The sequence below is a fragment of the Haliaeetus leucocephalus genome, unplaced genomic scaffold (assembly GCF_000737465.1).
Source record: "Haliaeetus leucocephalus isolate CR32 unplaced genomic scaffold, Haliaeetus_leucocephalus-4.0 Scaffold161, whole genome shotgun sequence".
NCBI classification, from domain to species: domain Eukaryota; kingdom Metazoa; phylum Chordata; class Aves; order Accipitriformes; family Accipitridae; genus Haliaeetus; species Haliaeetus leucocephalus.
In genome coordinates, this window is record NW_010972597.1 from 404,210 (window position 1) to 425,194 (window position 20,985).

Here is a 20,985-nt window from a genome sequence, read left to right on the forward strand (position 1 = left end):
CGTGGATGCCATTGGATCTTTGCTTCTCTCTCTGCTGGAACCCTGTAATCCTTATTAATCTGCTGTTTGTTCCTGGGAAGTACCTTTTCTCTGTCAGTAAAATCCAGAGTTCATTTGGATTAATCCATGCCCCTTACTTGTAGCTGAAGCCGTGCGGACAAACACATGATTTCGACAGACACGATTCAATATTTGCTATATATTTTTCCTTGCCATACACTTTGCCAGACTAATTAAAAAAAAAATTAAATGCTGGGAACAGTGTTACCACAGGGTGCCAAATTTGCAGCAAAAGCCCCATAGGCTCCTGTCACACAAAATTTTGAAAAGCCTTGCCAAATGGTTTTTCAGGATGCAAACTGCTTGCAAAGTGACTGGGCCCTTTGTGTTGCAGCTGAATGCTGCAGATGGGAAGCTTAGGAAAGGGTTTTTGCCAGGAAAGGGTAACTGCTGTTTTCACCCCGTGCAGTTATACACACACAAATAAGAACATACTCTCCTGGTATAGGACGCTGCTTGGTACCCTCAACAGCTCTGCAGTCTTTCTTTTCTAATTGTGGAAGAGCACACCCAAAAGTAATGTCACAATGTGTTACCAAAACCAGACAAAACCACCCCCAAAACAAACAAGCAAACAAAAAACCAAACCCAAGACATTTACAGTACATTTCAAACACGAGGTCCAGCAAAAATAGGACAGATGTCTTCAGCTTATCAAATTTCCAAGCTATACAAAGTTCAGTCACTTCATATATGAACAGGCCTTCCCAGGAAGAGTAAGATGACTCCCTACAGATCTAAAATATCAGAAACCAGAGCAGAATACCAAGCAGAGATATGCACAAATATGTACAAGGTATATTCACTCTTGGTTTTTTTCTATATGGAAAGCAGCTGAAGGCATGCTATGTGATGAAAGCAATTCTCATCTACAAGCAGTTCATCAGAAAGCTACAGAAAAGCCTACATAGTGCACTTCTTACATTACTGGCCATCAGTCTTAATACTACTTCTTCCCCAATAGGCTTTAAGTCCAACCATGCTCTGCACAGTAGTAGAGATAATAGTTTCCATTTATTTTATTTTGCAATTTCTACACAGTGAGCTGGGACATTTTGAGGCAGGTGAAAGTAGATGGATAGAGCAAAACAGCGGAGATGGGAATTTTCTCCTTTACCTTACGCCTTCTGCAGATCTGTGGTTTCTGGAAAATTTCTAGTTGCTTCAGGAAATCTGAGACTGCAGTTTCTAGGTGAGAAAACTGTCAAGTGACAGCATTGCAAAAGTCCAAGAGAAACTAATTGCTCTGAAAAGAAGGCGATGGGAGTAGAGGATGTTCTTTAACAGTCAACTACTTCAATGCAGAGCAATATACTGGCCCAGCCACTGTCCCTGTCCACCACCATCTTCAGCATGTACAAGGCAGCAGGCAGCGATCCACATGCCACCTTCTTTGCCTTCTGCCATGGAGTGCAGCTGCAGAGTGCCACTTTCTGAACCACGTAGGGGCCCTCCAGTTGGTTGAAGTCTTCCTCCTTCAGGAGTGCTCAACATAAATCTGAATGTCATTTTTTGATGAAGCAAGAACTCTCTCCTTGCAGTGTAGCAACAGAGTAACCCACCCAAAACTTCATCAACTTTTTTTTTTTTTTTTTTTTTTGCTACCTAGTGAGTTACAAAATAGAGTTACAGCTTACTATCTACTATCCCACCTATGCTGGTTTTAGGTGTTAACATAAATTAAATTTATCCAGTAACATGCTTCAAGGTAGTTTAGGTGCTTACCGGGAAAAAGAAAAATCCTAATACTCAGCTAGGTCAACTATAGTATAAAATATAAACGCGTATCCTTGACTTGCAGTCAGCTCGTCCTTGTTTCTGACAAGCTGTGAATACAACAGACATGCATACACATACAGAACAAATCACCAAGACACCAGCTGCATTAGCAAGCCATTTAAATGGCATGCTCTTGGCAACAGAACACATGCATGAGAGAATGAGTTTATGCTGAATAACTTCAACAGCAAGTAAGAGTGGAAATGCCCCACCTCATACACCATACAGTGAGGTTTCACATGTACTAGGGCCAGCAGAATAGCACAAACTATGGCTTACTGGGAAAAATCTAGGGTATCGACAGAACCTCTCAAACAGAGGAATCTTGCAGGAGAGGACTGTCAGGTTACAATATAGCGAAATGAGCAAGAAATGTGAAATACAATCCATTGGATCAATTTGCTTCTATTCTAAAATATTTTCTTAGTGCAATTTTTTCAACTTGTAGAGGAGTATTAATGAAAAGAAGCTGTATTAGAGACCAGTCTCAAACCAGCCAGTATCTGAGCTGTGTCAGTGACTGGTTAAGTCACACAGCTCTTTCCCAACTGAGCAGAATACGCAAATGAGTCTGGCACATCTTCCAAAATGGAAACTGAAAATTTGTTTTCTAATGGAAGTTCTGCAATAGACATCTAACATCCATTTCTACTGATAACATGTCAGTGCCATTTTAACTTGTGCCAGTCCAGAATGGACCACAACAGACCCCTTCACAGCACAGTTCAGAATTGTGGGCAAACACGCATGATTTTTTCCCCCATAATATTCTAAATGGGCCTATTTAGATATTTGTAAATACAGCCTCAGAAGGAGTCTGCTCATGATAGCCAGCAAAAGTAAACTCCAAGCATAAAGAGAAAAAGTGGGGGAGAAAAAGAAAAAAAGAAAAAAAAAAGGCGGGGGGGGGGGGGAGAGACTTAAAATGAGAGAATTTACACCTGTTTAAACCTAAGAAAACGTAGAATCCATTGCTAGGAGCATGGAGATTTCATTCTTTGCACTAAGAATTAAAATGGGGTTGCATAATATATAGGAATCAATGTATCTACAGATGTCACAATCCACTTCATGCAAAGAATATCTTCTGTTTGCAAGACCAAGTGATCCACCCGCTTCTCTCTATTTTTGCAAATAGAAGAGAACCACAAAAAGTAAGTATAGTAAGCAAAGAAAAACTGAGGGAATAAAAAGCTCTTACTTTGGCTTCCCTGATTTTCCTAAATTTTTATGCCAAACCAAACAGTATCGCTGGCTTTGCTACTTTACAGTGAAGCTAGACAGACTGAATAGACCACTTAAACCCATGCAATGCATTGCACAACTATGGTCCCAGCTATAAAAGGTGGCATCTGGAACATTCCCTGTTCTGCAGGCTGAAAGATAAGGGGGAACAGGACCTGTCTGATAGTCATCAAGCCTACTACTTAGGTACTGCCAAACACTGAAGTTACATTTCTGGAGCTAGTAGACAGTCTTGCTTCCCCTCTTCCTGAGGGCAAAACCTTTAGAGAGCACAATCATTCCTCAAAATTTACTTCTCTAAAAATGCTGCATACGCTACTCCCCCAAACAACACAAAAACTGAACCAACTTCACAGGCCATAACCAAGGGAAAAAAATTCTATATTCCTGTTCTTAGGTATTGGTACAGAAATGGACTGTTGTAACAGTATAGTCAAAACACAACTTCTGCAAGCTGGCTTATAACATAGGAAGAAAATTTTTAATTATTGCTTTAAAGAGAAGAAATTTTTGGAGGTCTTTACTCTCATATTCTGGTTTGAGAATTGTTTTTATGAACTGATTTCAATTAGCTAGTTATCCCCCTCATCTTACTTTGAAGCTAATTCAAATTCCCTAGAGAATTCCCTTTTCAAATTAAAATACTCAGAGCTAACTGTTTAGCACCTTCAATTTTCAACTGTTCTTCTGACATCTTTGTGGAAGATAAACAACTACTTCATACTAAGAACATACCACAACCAGGTCAAGGGACCTATGGCCACCAGTCACCTGGAGCTTAACAAGACATTAAAGAGGAACATTTCTCTGGCTGACAAATCTAGTGATCTAATGATAACAGAGCAGGAATTTTTTAATTTGCCTGATCTCAGGTCACATCTCATGTTGTCATCTAAACCCGTGGGTTCATCATAACCTATGATAACAACTTTAGATTGAGGTTCAAAATCCAATTTTTCCTTCTTAGAAACGTGAGCACAAGTGGCCAGTAACAAGATGCACTTCTTAAACAACTATTTTATTTAGAAACTAAGCATTGAAGGTGGTGGGGAACACAACAGGATCTTAAGCAACTGTTTGAGACTTCTTCACATCTGGCTGTATCCATATTCTCTATCCATATCCTCAGCTGTCTCAAATTATATGGACACACTCATGCAAGTTAAGCCTCCTACTACATACAGCTCTTCAGTAACTCCATGAACACATCCACAAGAAATGTATAAAATGGCTGTTAATCAGTATTCCTAGATTACACAAAAGCCATGTGCCCTTCTACATCACAATATTATCAAGCTCTATCAATTTGCTGAATTTCCTCTCAGTTGAATACTCAGTTGTTAATTATTCACTGAAACCTCCGAATCTCATGACCACATGCTCAGAAGCCCCCAAAAACCTTGCCCCAAACCTTCATTCTAACTCTTTCAGTTATTTAATTTATCACCTTCTGCTCTGAGTGAAACTACTTTGGGACTCGGTTCTCTGCAGCGATATCTTAGACTCGTTTCACTTCTGTGGCAGCACAATTATTCTTTTAGATTAAGATTTAATCATGGGATACTAATGCAAAAACAATGGGAAAAAAAAGCATCTCCTTTAGGAGAATGTGTCTTGGAACATCTCAGGCCTCCCTGGTGCAATTGTCAATGTCCATGACTAGACCAGTGCAGATGCCTGCTTTGACCATATTTTAAATTTAAAGCAGTGAATCTCCAGACACACTTCACTGCCTTACTCCTGGGAGCACATCATAACAAATGAGTGGATAATTTGTCCAACTTTGTCTAGTGTTTGAGCAATAGACAGGATGAATTTTTTGCATTTTTAAGAAAATTCTTTCCAAAGAAAGGGGGGGCATAAGGGAATCACACTGTGTTTTACCAGACATTGTTTCAACAATTAAGAAGTACTAAATATTGTCATGAAAGTTTATACAACATTGTGAACAGGATTTCCTCCCATCAAATTCAGAGGTAGAATGTCTATGTTGTTTTCAAAGCCGGTGATACATTAAAAATTACTTCTTCTCCATGCATCTGGACACCACATAATCATTAAGGTCCTGCAAATATGGCTCTCTAGGGCCCCCACATCCACCTTCTCCTGTACATGAACCTTGCATCAAGTCTTTTGCATGCAGCAATATTAGATACCAGTTCCAAGCACTACAGACATGTCAAAACATCTTTTAAAGAGGTTGTACCGGAGTGTCCCAATTTGTTGCAAAAGCCTCAGGTAAAACCTGAGATTTCAAGCAATTAAATTACACTTGTAACAACGTAGACGTAACAAACATTTCTTGCAAAAGTTTTCTGAACCACATGAATGTGTTTCCTTTCTTCTCAAATATGTCTTGTTATGGTAAATAACATGTTAATATTAATGAAACAACAGACTCCTCAAAAAACGGATAAATATGTGCCACTTTATGTCTTGGATACGAGACCAGCACTTTTTTATCCAAGAATGCACTGAAGTATAGCTCTATTACTCACCTCAATTTTATCTGTTTTTGCATCTCCCCAGTAAAGCTTGTCTTTTTCAAGATCCAGTGCCAAGCCATTAGGCCAACCTAGGGACGTATTCACCAGAATTCGCCTTTCTGAGCCGTCCAAATAAGCACATTCTATCTTCGGACTTTCACCCCAGTCTGTCCAATACATGTAGCTATGAAAAAAACAGAGGGGAAACAGTCAATGCACGTAACATGCAAGACCAAAAACTGTCAAAATCTGTCCCGCTTTTGAAAGAACTTACTAACTTTCTGCTTCCCCAACTGCAGCAAACAAGCCAACTGGAACTGTAATCAGTGATGCCAATGTAAGTTTCAGCATTAAATAAATTAAACTATTGAAAATGTGTAGTGGCCTAATTCTTTCATAGTTACGATAATACCGAAGATGCAGAGAAAAGAAAATTCAACGAAACACACAATGTATATGTTCATTGAAGAACACTATATTTAGAAGTCACCTTTTATATACACAGTATTAAAGGCATGAAGCAAGGGAAAGCCAGTTATTTCCAGGACATTTGACAAATAATACACACATCATCTTGCAATTTGCAGATTTTCAGTTTCAGGAGACCATAAACTGGATCCAATCCTATCATAGGGCTATCAATAAACACAAAACTTACCCCATTACAGGATTGAGCACTATTGCTCGAGGTTCATCTAGGTTTTCTGAGATAAGGATCTTTCTTGATGTCCCATTCAACCGGGTCACTTCAATGCGGTCTGTTCCAGTATCAGTCCAGTACAGGTTCCTCGCCACCCAATCCACAGCAATACCATCTGGATGGTTGATTTCTGTGGTTACCAGAGTCTGTGCTCCAGAGCCATCAAGGTAGGCTCGACGAATTGCCCGGACATCATCATCAGTCCAGTAGATGTAGCCTTCCACGGGATCGTAGTCTATGGCAATTGCATGTCTGATATTGTCTATCTGCAGAATAATGTCAGTGAAATCTGGCATGTCCAGGGAAATCCTCCTCAAGTCAGTCCTTCTAGCAAGCAGCAAGACTTCCTCAGCACCTGGAGAGAAAACCATTCATGGTATCATTTCCTTTGCTATTGATGTGAACACTTCAATACAGCACAGAAGGCTGTGAACTGCCACTGTCACTATAACAAGAAGATATTTCCTTAAAATAAGGACAAACTTTCACTGAAAATATAGACTTGTCTGAGCAGAGAGTTATTCCTAATCAGTTCTTCTCAACTAGCTACTTGGGCTGGCACTCTTATTTCACAATGACAGCACCTTTCTCCCGGCTCCTAACTAATAAGGAACACAGCAATCTCTATCCAGAATCTTAAAAAAATAAATAATTAACTTGGTGGGGGTACATCCAAATATTTCATCACGTTACAGAATTCCTCAGCTCAGCCAAACTTCCCACTAGCTGTATCAGTGCATTAGATGTGGTTTTCGCACACAAGCCCTACATAATAAATGACAAGGGCTAATGGAAAACTTGAGTATTTGTAAACAAATTACATTAATTATTTGCTCCAGACAGCCCAACAAGAAAGCAAGTCGCAACTACAGCAAGTATTTCTCATCTGGCCAAAGTTGATGCAAAACTAAATTCTAAGGCAATAGGGTTGTTGATCTTTTCTCTTCTCTATTCTTCCTTCCCACTGTGAAGTTTCACTGCTTGTGGAAAGGGTGTCAAACAACAACCTGGAGCACATTTCAAAGACAAATGGCATCGTCAGTGTCGTCTTTCTGGCAACTTCTTTTATAAGTACAAAAACAGGACACACAGTAAACCATCCAGTTGCTTAACCCAGTTTCCCCACATTCACCCATGCATGCTTCAGCACAAAAAGAACAATACAAGTACGAGCCTTTTTCCTACTCTGTTACTAAAGCAATGCCATATAGTTTGAAAACTGACAAGGAGTTTTTATCATTTAGCAACACTCCAAAACTGGAAACCAGAACAAAAGTCACTTGTCACATTTCATCCAGACCAGCAAACAGCAGCAGGGGGTGGTAACTTCCAGTTCCCACCAACACCCCAAATTGAATCAATATGGCCAACACAGGACATATCTTTTGGACCACTGAGAATAACAGAAATCCAAATCCTCATGAGAATATTCTTCTAGAAATAATTCACACCTAGGCATGCATATGGAGTTCTGGAGACTCAGAAGTTGAATCAATTGCACATCAAAACCAAATTCACGTTCACTTTGGGAGCTGGACTGTGCTGCTATTTGGTTTTGGGTTTGGAAATCAGAGCTTTGCCTCCAAATAACATCTCAGAAGCTCTGGAAAAAAAAACAGTGCTCAAGCTGCAAGTGTATAATAAAAGGCAAGGATCTAGAGAAGCAGTGTTGTAACATCACCAGAACAAGAATGCTACACAGCACGAAGGACATAGTTTGATGTGCCCTTTGAACTACCTCAAGTTACCGCAGCTCCTGGATTAAGTGGTGCTCCCCTTCTCTGCCATAGGCTGCTTGTTCTCACTTCTGTATCACTCCTTCTCACATGCAAGCACAGCATGGCTGTGTGTTGCAAACCACACTAAAGAGCTGATCCAAACAAAAAACTAACAGAAATAAAGCCATCAGCCTAAGTTAACAACCAGACTGGTTCACTGCAGAGCTCCACAAACACTTGTGCTGTCATGGGGAGGGACTCCAGCAAGAATGCTTCTTCCAGTCAGCATTAGCTGACAAGGTTTGATAACTACAGCGTCAGTTACACAAACAAACTTTGAGGGAAGGCTTGGGTAGAAGGAAAGCAACAATAATTCAGAGCTCAAAAACCACGTGGAGAAAAGGGAGGAGGGAAAGCCCATATATTCTTGACAGTAAAGCAAAGAGCGATGTTTACCATCAAATTTCCTTAATACAGATTTTTCTAACTTCACAGGTTGCAAAATAAAAAGAGGTTTGCAGGAAGAGTGTTTCTTACACTTGAAACTTCTGCTCGCTTCTTTAGACACAGCAAAACTAGTAACCTGTTGCCCAAGTTGAGAAGGGAATAGCCCCAGCTGACCAGACAACTTAGAATGCTTCCTTCCTCCATTGCCCCCTTAAGTAAGCATGGCAACAGGTTTTCATTTTTTCAGGTTTCCTTTCTGTTAAGGGAACAACATGCATCAGCAATCCTTAGAAGGCACTGCTAACAAAAGTATTCATTTTCAAAAGCTTTATGAATCTCCAGGATTTTAGCACCTTTACTAAATAAAAATAATGGGATACCTAAAACAGTATTTGATATTTTATATTATGCTTAAAAATGTTGGTTTACTTCCTGAACAGTGAAAAAAAAAAAAAAATCAATCAACTGTTTTCTTATAAAAGACCATGGTGGACAGAAGTCCAATATGTAGCTTATACCTCCTCTTCTACCATGCTTCTTTGCTAGATGTATATTCCAACATATCACCTCTGAAAGATTAACTACATATAATGGCAAACAGCATGAACGAAAGGTGACACTGTCAACTACTTCACCGTACATCAAATGCAAGACAGTTCCCAGACAGCTATTTTAAAAAGCTATCTGGGAACAAAAGCAGTCCATAGTCTGTGATGCTGTTCCCGCTCTCTGCATAAAGGATTACCCCAGGAACAGTAGTCTTGGGGCTATGCTGACATCTCTGGATTAGAAAACAGGTCAAAACCAAAACAATATGGAGAGAATCAACTTTAAGCAGAAAGGGAGGATTTTCAAAATAGAAAAAGGGCTGTATTCAAACCTGATCTATACAGTGTTAAATATGGTATTTTTATGGACACTGTTCAAACAGAAAGGCTTGTAGATCTCTTTTGTTTCATTAACTTATTTGTGTTGACATTTTGTTAGAAGTACTTAACTGGTATCAAGTCCCATGTTGCAAAGTATTAAGCATACTTTTTTTTCCCCCTGACATTACCATCTCCAAAGAACTTACAGTGTCACCAGACACTGGCTTGTCCAGAGCATGTTAGCTTGACAACAGCAGAAATGAAAAGGCACCCAGGTCATATTATATATGGACCAATATTACCTCCATATTACCACCAACAGTACAAATTGTCCACCACCTTTAGTCTCTTTACAGGTAAAATTTCCAAAAGGTCCTATTTCTTAATACATTTAAACACAAAGAAAACATTTGATTTTCTAATACAAATGAAAATTACAGCTTAATAGCCAAAGGGGTGGGGGGGGGAAATCACTGTTAGAACATCTGCAAACCAGGACACTGATCTGCAACTGCAGAGGTCAGGGAGCAAGCTACAACAGCATAGCAACTACAGCAGAAAAAAATACCTCATGTAACAAAGTTTTGTCTTGCTTCTGTGTTTCTGAAATATTTCACTTGTGGGAGTCAAAATAAAACCTCCTGTTTAGTGCAAGTTAAGTAAAAATTCAGGCCTCAAACTCAACATGGAAAGGGGGATGTATCAGGTCATCCAAGTGCCCTACAAACACAGAAGATTTTTAAATTATTTATTAATTTTAAATTATTTTAGCTCAACTGTCAAAAAGTGAGCAGCACTGCAGCTGTTCATCCACCCCACAGTGCTCAGTTTCATATCCACCTTAACTTCTGAACTTCTACTATATTAATGTGCCTGCAATCATTATCTTAATATTAAAGTACAAGTAGTGTGAAGCAGAAGAGCATCAAACACATACCTAGCAACTGATAACACAGCAATTACCAATATTACATGTATTTCTAAGACAACCAACATTACAAGCTCATTGCATGGGAACAGACAGATAAGAATCAAATGCATGTGTTTTGCTTCTTCACACAACTGATTGCAGCTTCACCTTGGTTCACTGTGAACAAGGCCAGAGTTGAACGTACCAGAGGAAGGAACTGGCAGTCTAAAGCCCAGATTGTGCCTAAAGGTGCTGGCTAGACAACAGGCTGAAAGACACTGTTAATACTCCCCTAAAATTCACAAGCAATACCAAAACAGTCTTCAGTTCTTCACAGCAGCAATAATTGGACTCAATTTTAGCTCATCCAGCTCTCATATACTCACCGCTGCAAATCATCACACATTCACATGCATACAAAATAATATTTTGATCAGGAACAGGACAGCCAGGACCCCTTGAATTACATAATGACTACAACCTTCTTGCAAAGGGAAGAAAACAATCCTGTTTCTGACTTACTCAGCTGCTCTGGCTTTTTCTGCAGGCGAACACTACTGTAGAAATATTCTCAACCTCAGTTCTGTCCCATGGACATACACAGCTAAAAACGAACAAGGAGAAGAAAATGTTTCTCTGCTGACGTAGCAGACCAGAAAAAAAAAAAAATCTTCAGTTGACAACTGGGACAGTTTATTGGTAGCTGAACTGACTACTCCTTGGGAAATTCTTCTAATTTCTAACACACTTCTAACTGAGACTTAAGAAATAATAAGGGGAATGAGCTACTTGGCCAATTTGAAGTTCTGGCTGCTTGGCAATTTCTACTGTAGAGATGCCTAAAATTACATTATTACACAACAAGAATCTTGACAGACACGCATTTACATCCTTGGACATTTTAAAAAACACATGAACAGAGAAAATGTTATCAGAGCATATCTCACTATATTCTGCCCCCTCCTTGAAAGTTGGTAAAAGATCATTATCATGGGTAATTTTTGATAGGTGCAAAAATCCTGGCTTTTATTACAATGCAGTTTAAAATCACAGTGTTGGTTATAACCGTATTGGAGTCTATTAACAAATTTCTGCTACAGAAAAAAAGAGTTGGCAGTAGGCTCTGAGCACCTCACTAAGCGATGAGAACCTGACGTTGTTTCTCTCTAAAAACCTGGACAAACACGCTTGTCTGGCTCATTAGTTTTATCTGTATCATGGAGGTATTTTGATTATTAGTCGGTAGGAATGTTTTCAGGGCTACAGAAGTGTTATGCTGTGACTTGCCTAGTGTTAGCCTAGATACCCTAGAACCTGCCTAATAAATTACAGCTAGCTATTTACCTAGTGCTAAAGTGCTATGGCATTTATTTAATTAAATTAATCTTCAAAAACCTCCCTCACCGCAGTCACTTTTGTAACCACATGATTAAGAGATTCCCAGCAGAACTGCTAACTGTTATAACATGGTCATATATAACACCATACAATGAACAAAAGCCTTTTTTGGGGGGAGCGGGGAATGCAAGCTATACCAACATCACAACTGCAGCGACCAAACACTTCAGCAGAAGTTTATGTAAAGTCCTCTGTGCAAATCATAGATCAGAAAAACAGAAGGAATTAGGTCACTCTAAAGTTTCCATTTAGAAAGCATTTTAAAAGACCCAAGTTCAAATTGTTGTTTTATTTTTCCAACTGGTTTAAATTTTGAACTGGTTGTTTTTTTCTCTAGTCTTTTTTATTCAGCAAAAGCTTTCTGCAGACCTTCCACAGAACTTTTCACTAGGTCTGATATCCAAAAAAGCCAATGAACTGTTCTGGTTAACATGCAGAACAGTATCTGAATTTAAAAAACAAACAGAACAGAAAACAAAGTAGTACCATTCAAGGCAGTCATTCTCACTCCCTGAAGACTATATTCTCCCTTTGCAATCCAGAAATCCTATAAAAACAGGTTAAGAGATTTTTTTTTTTTTTTGCTTGTACATGTGATGCTTTCCTCCCATACCCACTGATCAATTATTTTTAATATCCATGCTAGGTACAGTGTTTGCTTTGATTTGGTTGGTTTGTGCTCTTGTTATTAAAAATTCATGCTTCAGTGCTAGAAATGGCAACTGTATTCTATTTGCAAAATTAACTGCAATCAGAGCTGACAGCAGCGAAGCAGGCCATCTCACCAGCTTGACAAGAGAGCCTTTTTTATTCTTCCCTTGGCACACTTCACATTTGACAAGTGACAAGACATCTATAATACAATAATAAATGCTCCAATTTATTCACCCAACCTAAACAAATGTAGACTGTAGTGGCTGCCTCTGCTAATCTATGCCAGAAACACCATGCTATTCCTTTCCCATTTGTCTCTCTGCTAATTAGGTTAGAACAATGCTCCATTGTGGGACTCTTCCCCCAGTTTTATGTATGTCCATGTGCATGCATCTGCACGTATAGACTCAGTCTATTTACAGGCAACTTTGGAAATCTCTGTATTTGTGGGGAAAAAAATCAGATAAACTCTAACAACCACAAAGCTTTTAGCTCTTCTCTGAAGAACAAAATGGTTAAGTGCATTTTTAAAAGTGCATTAGAAGTACTTTGACTGCAGGCAACTCGTTTACAAGCTGTTTGAGTATAGCTACCTCAGCACTCTTGATAAACTAAGAAGATTTATCAGAAAAGCAACGGATTTTGGTAGTTGCTGTAATACAGTGAATTACCTGGCAAAGTTTCAGTGTATGGCAAAAAGGAGTGGGGGGGCGCAGAACATAGGGGTGGGAGAAAACTTCATTATTCTGCATGGAGTGTATGAAAATAGGTATCGTTCCCATGCTGTTTAATAAGCTTGCCAATATTCAAAACAATTACAACATTAGCATTGGCTGCTCTTCACACCACAGGAATAATGATGTAATGAAACTCACTATGAGAGGTTTAAATCAACAACACCATGTAAAATCCCATTCCTGCTATTCAACTTCCACAGAAAATAAAAATATTTAAGGAGTTGAAACAAACTTTGGTAATACCTAGAAACAAATGGAAATTCTTTTTATATATTCTCCTTGGGTACATTAACAGGGCTCGTTGCAACATGAACAGCACTACACATCCCAGTTCAGGTCTTTATTTATCTTCCACTCTGAGAGGAAGAGGACACTGCTTCATACTGTGTGATGGCGGTGGGCTGGGAAAAACTGGTGATGTAGTCTCCTACTTGACGCTGCGGACTGGGGAGAGCATGCAACACACATCAGATTTCCCAATTTAAAACCAAGAGTTGTGTGCGGTGGGAATATGTAACCAACAAAGTAGAAACAGGAAAGGTTTCTTTGAAAGAATGTTTTGAGTGCCCAAATTCAGACAGGAATTGATTTAATTGAAAGGTAAGTAGGCATAAGGAAAACTAACACTTGGGACAAAGAAAGGAAATACCAGAGCACTCACGTAACTCATAAATTACATCATATCTGTCTGCATGTTACGGTGAAAAGCTATTGTCTACTGTTTCTTCCATTATCGCAGTAGCAGACTTCTAACAGTTACTTTGCCCGAACCAGAAAAAAAACCCCTACAGTTCAGGTTTTTGACACATTTATACAGCCACTAAAAAACCCTCGCAAACAGAATATTAATTAAACTGTACAGCTGAAAAAATCATTAGCACGAAACAGCTGACTAAGACAAAAGTAATGTTTCTTCCAGACAAAGCCATTACAAGACAGAAGTCACAGTTACCTTACTCTAATTTAGGACTGAGCTTCTGTGAGACACCTCAAGTTTGTACATACCCAGTGCTACACTTGTGAGCACAAAGCTTTGTAAAGTTACTACTAGCAGAGGAGTAGATAACTCTTACTAAGACTTACTCAAAATAGCATAACAGTCATAACTGCATTGGTAGTAACCAGAATCAAATATAAGAACAATTGTCTGGCTACCGCTGTACCAAGCAAAGAATCTGCCTTTATACAGAGGTTTCATCCAAAGACCTCAAAGCACTTGAACAACTAAGTCTCACCTCCCCACCCTGAGGTCTGTCTATACTATATGTGCTTTAAAGAAAGAGAACATAAAGTTGGAAATGTTAAGTGGTAAATCTGAATGTTAGCTTACAGATACCATAGTCCCAGTTTCTACTTTTTATTAACAAAAAAATTTAATATCCTTTTGCACAGAACTCTTAATAACAGTTCATTGCAAGCCATAGGAAAAAGGATGGGCCAAGAAAAAGTCTGTCAGAAATCCCCACTGCTAGAAAAAGGGTACAGTCTTTGGATTCTGGTATTTCCTTGCAAAGCACGGTTTTAAAGTTTAAATGCACCTATTCTCTGCTGGAGATACACAACCCCACTGGCTCAGAGCAAGGAATCACTGAATTTAGAGGTGACAGCCATTTAACCACTTAGTTTCTGCTAAACAGAGTTTTGGCAGTGACACCTTCAAATACACACAGATGATGATCAAAAATTCACTATAACCCAACAAGATAAATAAATAACATAAAAAAAAATACTGAAATACACTTACAGTAGTTTTTCTACCATCCCACTTCTGTTGAGTTCTAATTGCAGACATTTCTCACTCACCAAGAGACCTTGAACATACTAGTTCCTCTGCGCTGCTGTCCTTTACACAAACAGAAATACTTTACAACCCACAGGCCCTCTCTGAGGCTCATAGCTGTATAATGCTTTGAAGTTTAAGAGTTATTCATTATGTTCCAAGTATGATGAAGCCACAGAAAATTCAATTCCAAGCTAACACAATCATCTGTCCAAGGGTAAACATAATGGAAAAAAGTTATAAACAGCTATAAATTAGGGCTTGCAAATCTAGGGAGCATCTCAACCTCACTGTTACTACATAGATGCAGTAAAATAGAGCTTGGCCACCCAAGTTTTGAAGAGGCAGTCAAGCTACAGCAGCTTAACAAGTTATCGCTGGGTCGTGGTAACTTTCCATGTGTATGTACCTAGCCCATGGTGAACACAAGATAACAAAGTTTACACATAAACCTTTTCAGTGCAGATGCAGGGTGTGGTTCTCCTGCAGCGTAAAACCAGAATCAATCCAGAGGCTCAACAGTGCTGAAAAGGGACAGACAGACAGACACACACACACAAAACCCCCATAACCACACACAAAATGAGGTGGTTACCATCTCTAACTAGGCAGTGTCTTAGAGTCCTGGAAAGTAGTCATCAATCTAAAACATGCACCAAAGCCCAAAAAGAGAGTTTCATTCACTAGCCCAGCAAAACCACTGACAACAGAGCTAGAAGATGATATGGCAGACCTTCCAGAATGCTCCTCACTCCCTCCAGGTTTCTTCCTTACAGCATGTTTCTAATGGCTTTTATCCAATGAAATTATAAAGAAGGTCATTTCCATATGAGGCTATTTCATTTTGTTGCTACACAAAGTACTCCCCATTTAGGGGGGGTAAAAGCTGCTATGAACAGAAAGTAATACAATCTTTTCATACAGATCAAATAAAATCATAAACATAACGTACAAACAAAAGCAAGGGGAAAACATATTCAAAACAAACAAGATCTACACATGAATGAAAGGAAAAAAAAACACTCATGAGGTTTTTATGAAATGGAGTAGAAATAAAAGAGGTAACCTCTAGATTTCCTAGACTGTCAGGTACCCATTGCTGGACAGTTTCTACAACCCCTTCCGGTGTATTGCAAAGGTATCTCAGTGAAATATAGTTCCACATAATACTATTTCTTACTGAGTAAATAACATCCTAGCCCATTGTTTTAGTGCTAAAGACTCAATATGATGTGTTTGGAGTAAGTAATGTAACACAGGTCCAGATGCAGCAAGTGAAATGCTATTTCCTCATTCAACCCACTGCATCTCATTTTCATAGCCTGGAATCTGGATAATTTTCCAGCTTCCAGGAACCACCATAGACTACTTGTACATCTGATATCCAAACTTTCCCTCTCATCTGGTGCAAAACACCCAAAGGTCCTTTCATTAGATCATCTGCTGGCTGAAGAGAAGACACTGCTATGATCAGTGAACTAATGTGGCTGCAGGCATTAAGGGACATGCCAACTACACAAATCCCTCCTTCAGAGAAGGATCACAGTAATCTTTAAGAAGCCCATCTCAGCCTAACAAAGGAAAAACATGAGATCAACAATTTCTTGATAAGCAAAAGAAGCGTGATACACCTTGGGGAGTGCAGTAGGGAGAGGGGGAATGAGGAAGAACTTCTGGATAACATCTCCCTATGGCAGTCAGACACCAGGCACAGAACAGAAGACACGTATGAAGTCAAAGCATCTCGCAAACCGAAGATCGTGGTTTTCCACAGTGCATTTCAATCACAGAGTGAGCAAGGGGAGAGACAGGCTGCAGGCAGCTGTTAAGGTTCTAGGAAATAAGGGAAAACAGATTTTTCCTTTTCTTTACTTACCTCATGACAAACAGATTAGGACATGAGTGCTCCTTCCCAATACAGTCCCAAATCAATGCCAGAATATAATCAGAGTTTAGCTACTGATATACAAGATTTCTCTTCCAGCATCTTCCAAGTGCTATAAGACTCCTGACAGTTATTTTAGGCTATTCACACAACGCTAGCAGAAGCTTTCTCAGGTACTTGAAAGAGCTGATTTACTGCAATTATCCCAAATAACAAATGTCTCCCTAACCCTTCCCTTTCACAAAGAGGATGTTCGTCTCTAATTAGTAATTGATCTACTTAATCAGAAAGTCTGGATTAGCCCATACTGTTTCTCTTTACTAACCAGGAAGATGTGTTAGCAAAGGGACCTTCTTCTCTGGTGGTTAAAACGCATGAGAATAAATACTTTACAATGGAGGTATTTGTCTGCCTGCTTGTCTTGCTTGGAGGCTTAGTTGCTCAAATAACCTGACAATTGCTCAGCCAAGGAACTGCAGACACAAAACTTTTGAAACATATGATGTGCACCAAGAAACACAAGGGAGATGAGAAGGGAGTGCCTTAACATTTCTTCCTTCATTACTCTTCTATCTCCTGCACAAAAAAAAAAACAAACAGTCTCAGCCCTGCAGTATTATCCAGCAGGTTCCAAAACCAGCGCTTTCTGGTTTGCATTGTGAAGAATGGCAAGGAGAAATTCGACACTGAGAATGTTACCCAACCTTGATCAACTGCCTCACCAACAGGATCAAGGATAAATAAGGAAAGGTGACTCTTCAAATGGCTGAAGGTAGCATCTTCTTCTCCAATTACAATTTTTTTTTCTGGTTTTCACTTGAGAAAACAGAATTTCCTAGTTCATTTGAGAAACTACAGCTGTCATACTTCCCCAGCAGAAACCTAGAGCTCCTACCACTATGTGAGACTGACTCAACAGCCAAAGCTCTCTCACTCTGAAGCAAGTTAACAGTTGCCTTCAACTGGAGAAATGTGTCTCTGATCAGTTGAGGTCACATGCCATATGACACAAATGACCACTTACATTCTGACATATCAGGGACAAGATTACTGCTAAAGCAGCTGGCTAGACTGAGATACCTTAAAGGAACCAGATTTCTAGAAAGTACTCATCACCCATTTGAGAGGGAGGAACTCTCCTTCTTACTGCTTTAAAACAACCTACCTCCTGCCATTGATTAACTAAAAGAAGGTTCTGAAAATGAGTAACTTTGACTCACGTTTAAAGTTAGAGATATGGCAGCGGCTCTTATGCTGGCTTTAAGGAATGTTCACAATGACATACAGTAAGAGTTTAATTTCCACATTTCAAGTAGTGTAAACCCTCTCTTTTTTAAGTGTAGATTTGCCAGGGTAAAGAAGCCGCCAATGCAATTGACAATTCAGGTACCTGTTTCAATGTGAAACCTGCCAGCTATGTCAGCAGGCCATTCATGGGTAACCTGTGGCATACAGACACTAAAAGTTCCTGCAATTGAGCATTTATAGCACACACCGAGTGTGTATATATTTTTTTAAATTTTTTTTTTTTTAAAACATTCATACCCTAACTTGTATGCCAATTTACCGCAACACAATAAAGCTAATGGTCCTTTGTTCCAGGTGATGTAAAGAATTTAAAATATAAAATAACAACAACAAACACTTTAGGGTTATTAAAGGGCATCAAAAAATATCCAGAGAGGATCTTGGATGCAATCCTTGGTCCCAGGGAAACTTATGGGAACTTTCCTGTGATCTCAGTAGGGCCAGTTTTCACTACCATCATGAAATGGAAAAATCATTTTTCAGTGTACTTTATTCAACTTATCAACTCACCTTAAGATTACCTCTAGCTTAAGAATTAGAAATTTAAACTTGAAAGGTTTTTTTAAAAATCTCATGTTTATGTATAAGTATATATAAAAGCACCTGAGAAGAGGAAACCAGAAAGAAGCAAAAGTCATAGAAAAAAAAAAAAAAAGATGCGTTAACAACCGAAATAGTATCATCTATCCATGTAGAGGACCAAGCAGGCACTTGCCATTGTACCAGAGGATTTTCTGTATCTGTATTCAGCTGCAGTATCTAATAGGTCCTGCTCTTTACAGGGATGCAAATAACCAAATTTCCTTTATTTCTGCTCTTTACTTCCCCTTTATCAAATCTTAAAGCAACTCACTAGGTAGGAGTAAATGTAATCCTGGACATTGATCCTTAACATATTAACCAGCTGAACTTTTTTACACAGCATTTAGGAAAAGATCCCTGATAGAAGTAATCTACTATCAAGCATTATAAGTACAGCATCAAGCTCACAAAGCCATCTACAGTATATAGTCATTTACTTTTTCCTAGTTCGGTAATAATAACAAGGTAAGCAGAAGCTAAGGTACCATTACTATATTGTTGCTTTTGCAGCCAAATTCCTTGTCTTCAGTTACTGCAGAAAATCATTTATGTTTTTATAGCCCTTGCTGGAGATGGTTTTGCTCAGTCTCCTTAGAATCATAGAATGTCTCGAGTTGGAAGGGACCCATAAGGATCATCGAGGCCAAATCCCTATTCCTTGCAGGACTACCGAAAACTAAACCATGTGACTAAGAGCGTTGTCCAGATGCTCCTTGACTTAGATCTACGCTGAGCAATGCTCAGCATATTAAAGGAACATACTTGACTCAGCACTGCCCTGAGATCCAGGCATCGCTCCTTTGTGCACCAAGAGCATTTCTCTGAGAGTATGACAAACTTGGAGGTCATGGACAGAGAAGGGATATCTCATATAGATGGACATCAAGCTTTTACTGGTGTTAAAGATCAGAGCCTGGATTTAGCACTAGAAGATAGGAGTAGTCCAGCTATGATGAAAGACTGATGGCTCGGCCACTAAATGCTTACCCCTGCCAAATACTTGTTTAGGTTGCACTTGATGTCACATTTGCTATCCGTTGTTTGCATGGCATGCAAATACACCAATACCTCAACCACCCATATGCCTTCTTACCAACAGGTCTCTCATCTCGCTTTGAAGTACAAGAAAGGGAACAGACTCATCATCTTTTCAACACAAATGGAAAGAAAATAAATCAGTGCAAAATTAAATCTCCAAGAGACTTCAGTGTAAACAATGCCTACAGAAACACACAGAAAGGATTGGGGTTCTCTTGTGGAAGCAAGCACAAAAAGATTCCTCTTAAGAGAGACTTAAATTTGGTTGGAGAAGAATTTAGATATAACAAGTGTGTATAACACTCAGGAATGTTTGATTTATTAAAAGTACATATGCCACAGGTTGCACAGGAAGCACAGAAATCACCCAGCACAGAATGAGCAGATAAAATATCATCAGGGAACTTCCATCATATTAGAGAGTATAAAAATACATCAGGGAAAATTAACAGGAAGACTTTACAGAAATTAATAGCTTCCCCTCCAAACTCCAGAGAAGATAAAGAAAACACAGCTACTGTTTGCACAGTTGTTATGGGTTAACCCCGGTGGGCAGCTCAGCCCCACCTAGCTGCTCACTGGCACCCTGCAGTAGGGTGGGGAGAGAATGGGAAGCATAAAAGTGAGAAAACTCATGGGCTGAGATAAAGACGCTTTAATAGGTAAAGCAAAAGCCGTGCACACAAGCAAAGCAACATAAGGAATTCATTCACCGCTTCCCATGGGCAGGCAGATGTTCAGCTGATTCCAGGAAAGCAGGGCTCTGTCACACCTAACAGTGACTTGGGAAGACAAATGCCATAACTCCAAATGTCCCCCCTTCCTCCTTCTTTACCCCAGCTTTTAGTGCTGAGCATGATGCTGTATGGTATGGAATATCCCTTTAGTCAGTTGGGGTCAGCTGTCCCGGCTGTGTCCCCTCCCGACTTCTGGTGCACCCCCAGCCTGCTCACTGGCAGGGCAGGGTGAGAAACAGAAGCCTTGACACTGTGCAAGCACTGTGCAGCACTTGCTAAAAAATCCCTGTGTTATCCACACTGTTTTGGTCACAAATCCAAAACAGAGCACCGTACAAACTGCTATGAAGAAAATTAACTCCATCCCAGCCAAAATCAGTGCAGCAATTTTAGTTAAATGGATCAAAACCTAATGATGCCTAGGCCAAGTAAAATTGCTGCAATGAAGTTGTGTTAACAACTAGAGTAAAATTCTGTAGCTTTTACTGAAATATTTTATCCACATCATCATGGTTTAATCCCAGTTAGCAACTAAGCACCATGCAGCCGCTCGCTCATTCCCCCCACCCAGTGGGATGGGGAGAGAATAAAAAAAAAGTAGAACTCATGGGTTCAGATAAAGACAGTTTAATAGGACAGAAAGGAAAAAAAT

General features: G+C 39.4%; 1 protein-coding gene across 2 annotated transcripts in view; it reads right to left on the reverse strand.

Moving 5' to 3' along the window:
- Window positions 1-20,985, reverse strand: part of LRP5 (low density lipoprotein receptor-related protein 5) — a 163,910-nt gene that overhangs the window by 78,982 nt on the left and 63,943 nt on the right. For both annotated transcript variants that reach the window (XM_010562534.1, XM_010562535.1), the window contains 2 exons: window positions 6,229-6,625; window positions 5,583-5,754 (listed from right to left, as the gene is read on the reverse strand). In XM_010562534.1, coding sequence (XP_010560836.1) covers window positions 5,583-5,754; window positions 6,229-6,625 — 569 coding nt within the window. The remainder of the gene's footprint in view (window positions 1-5,582; window positions 5,755-6,228; window positions 6,626-20,985) is intronic.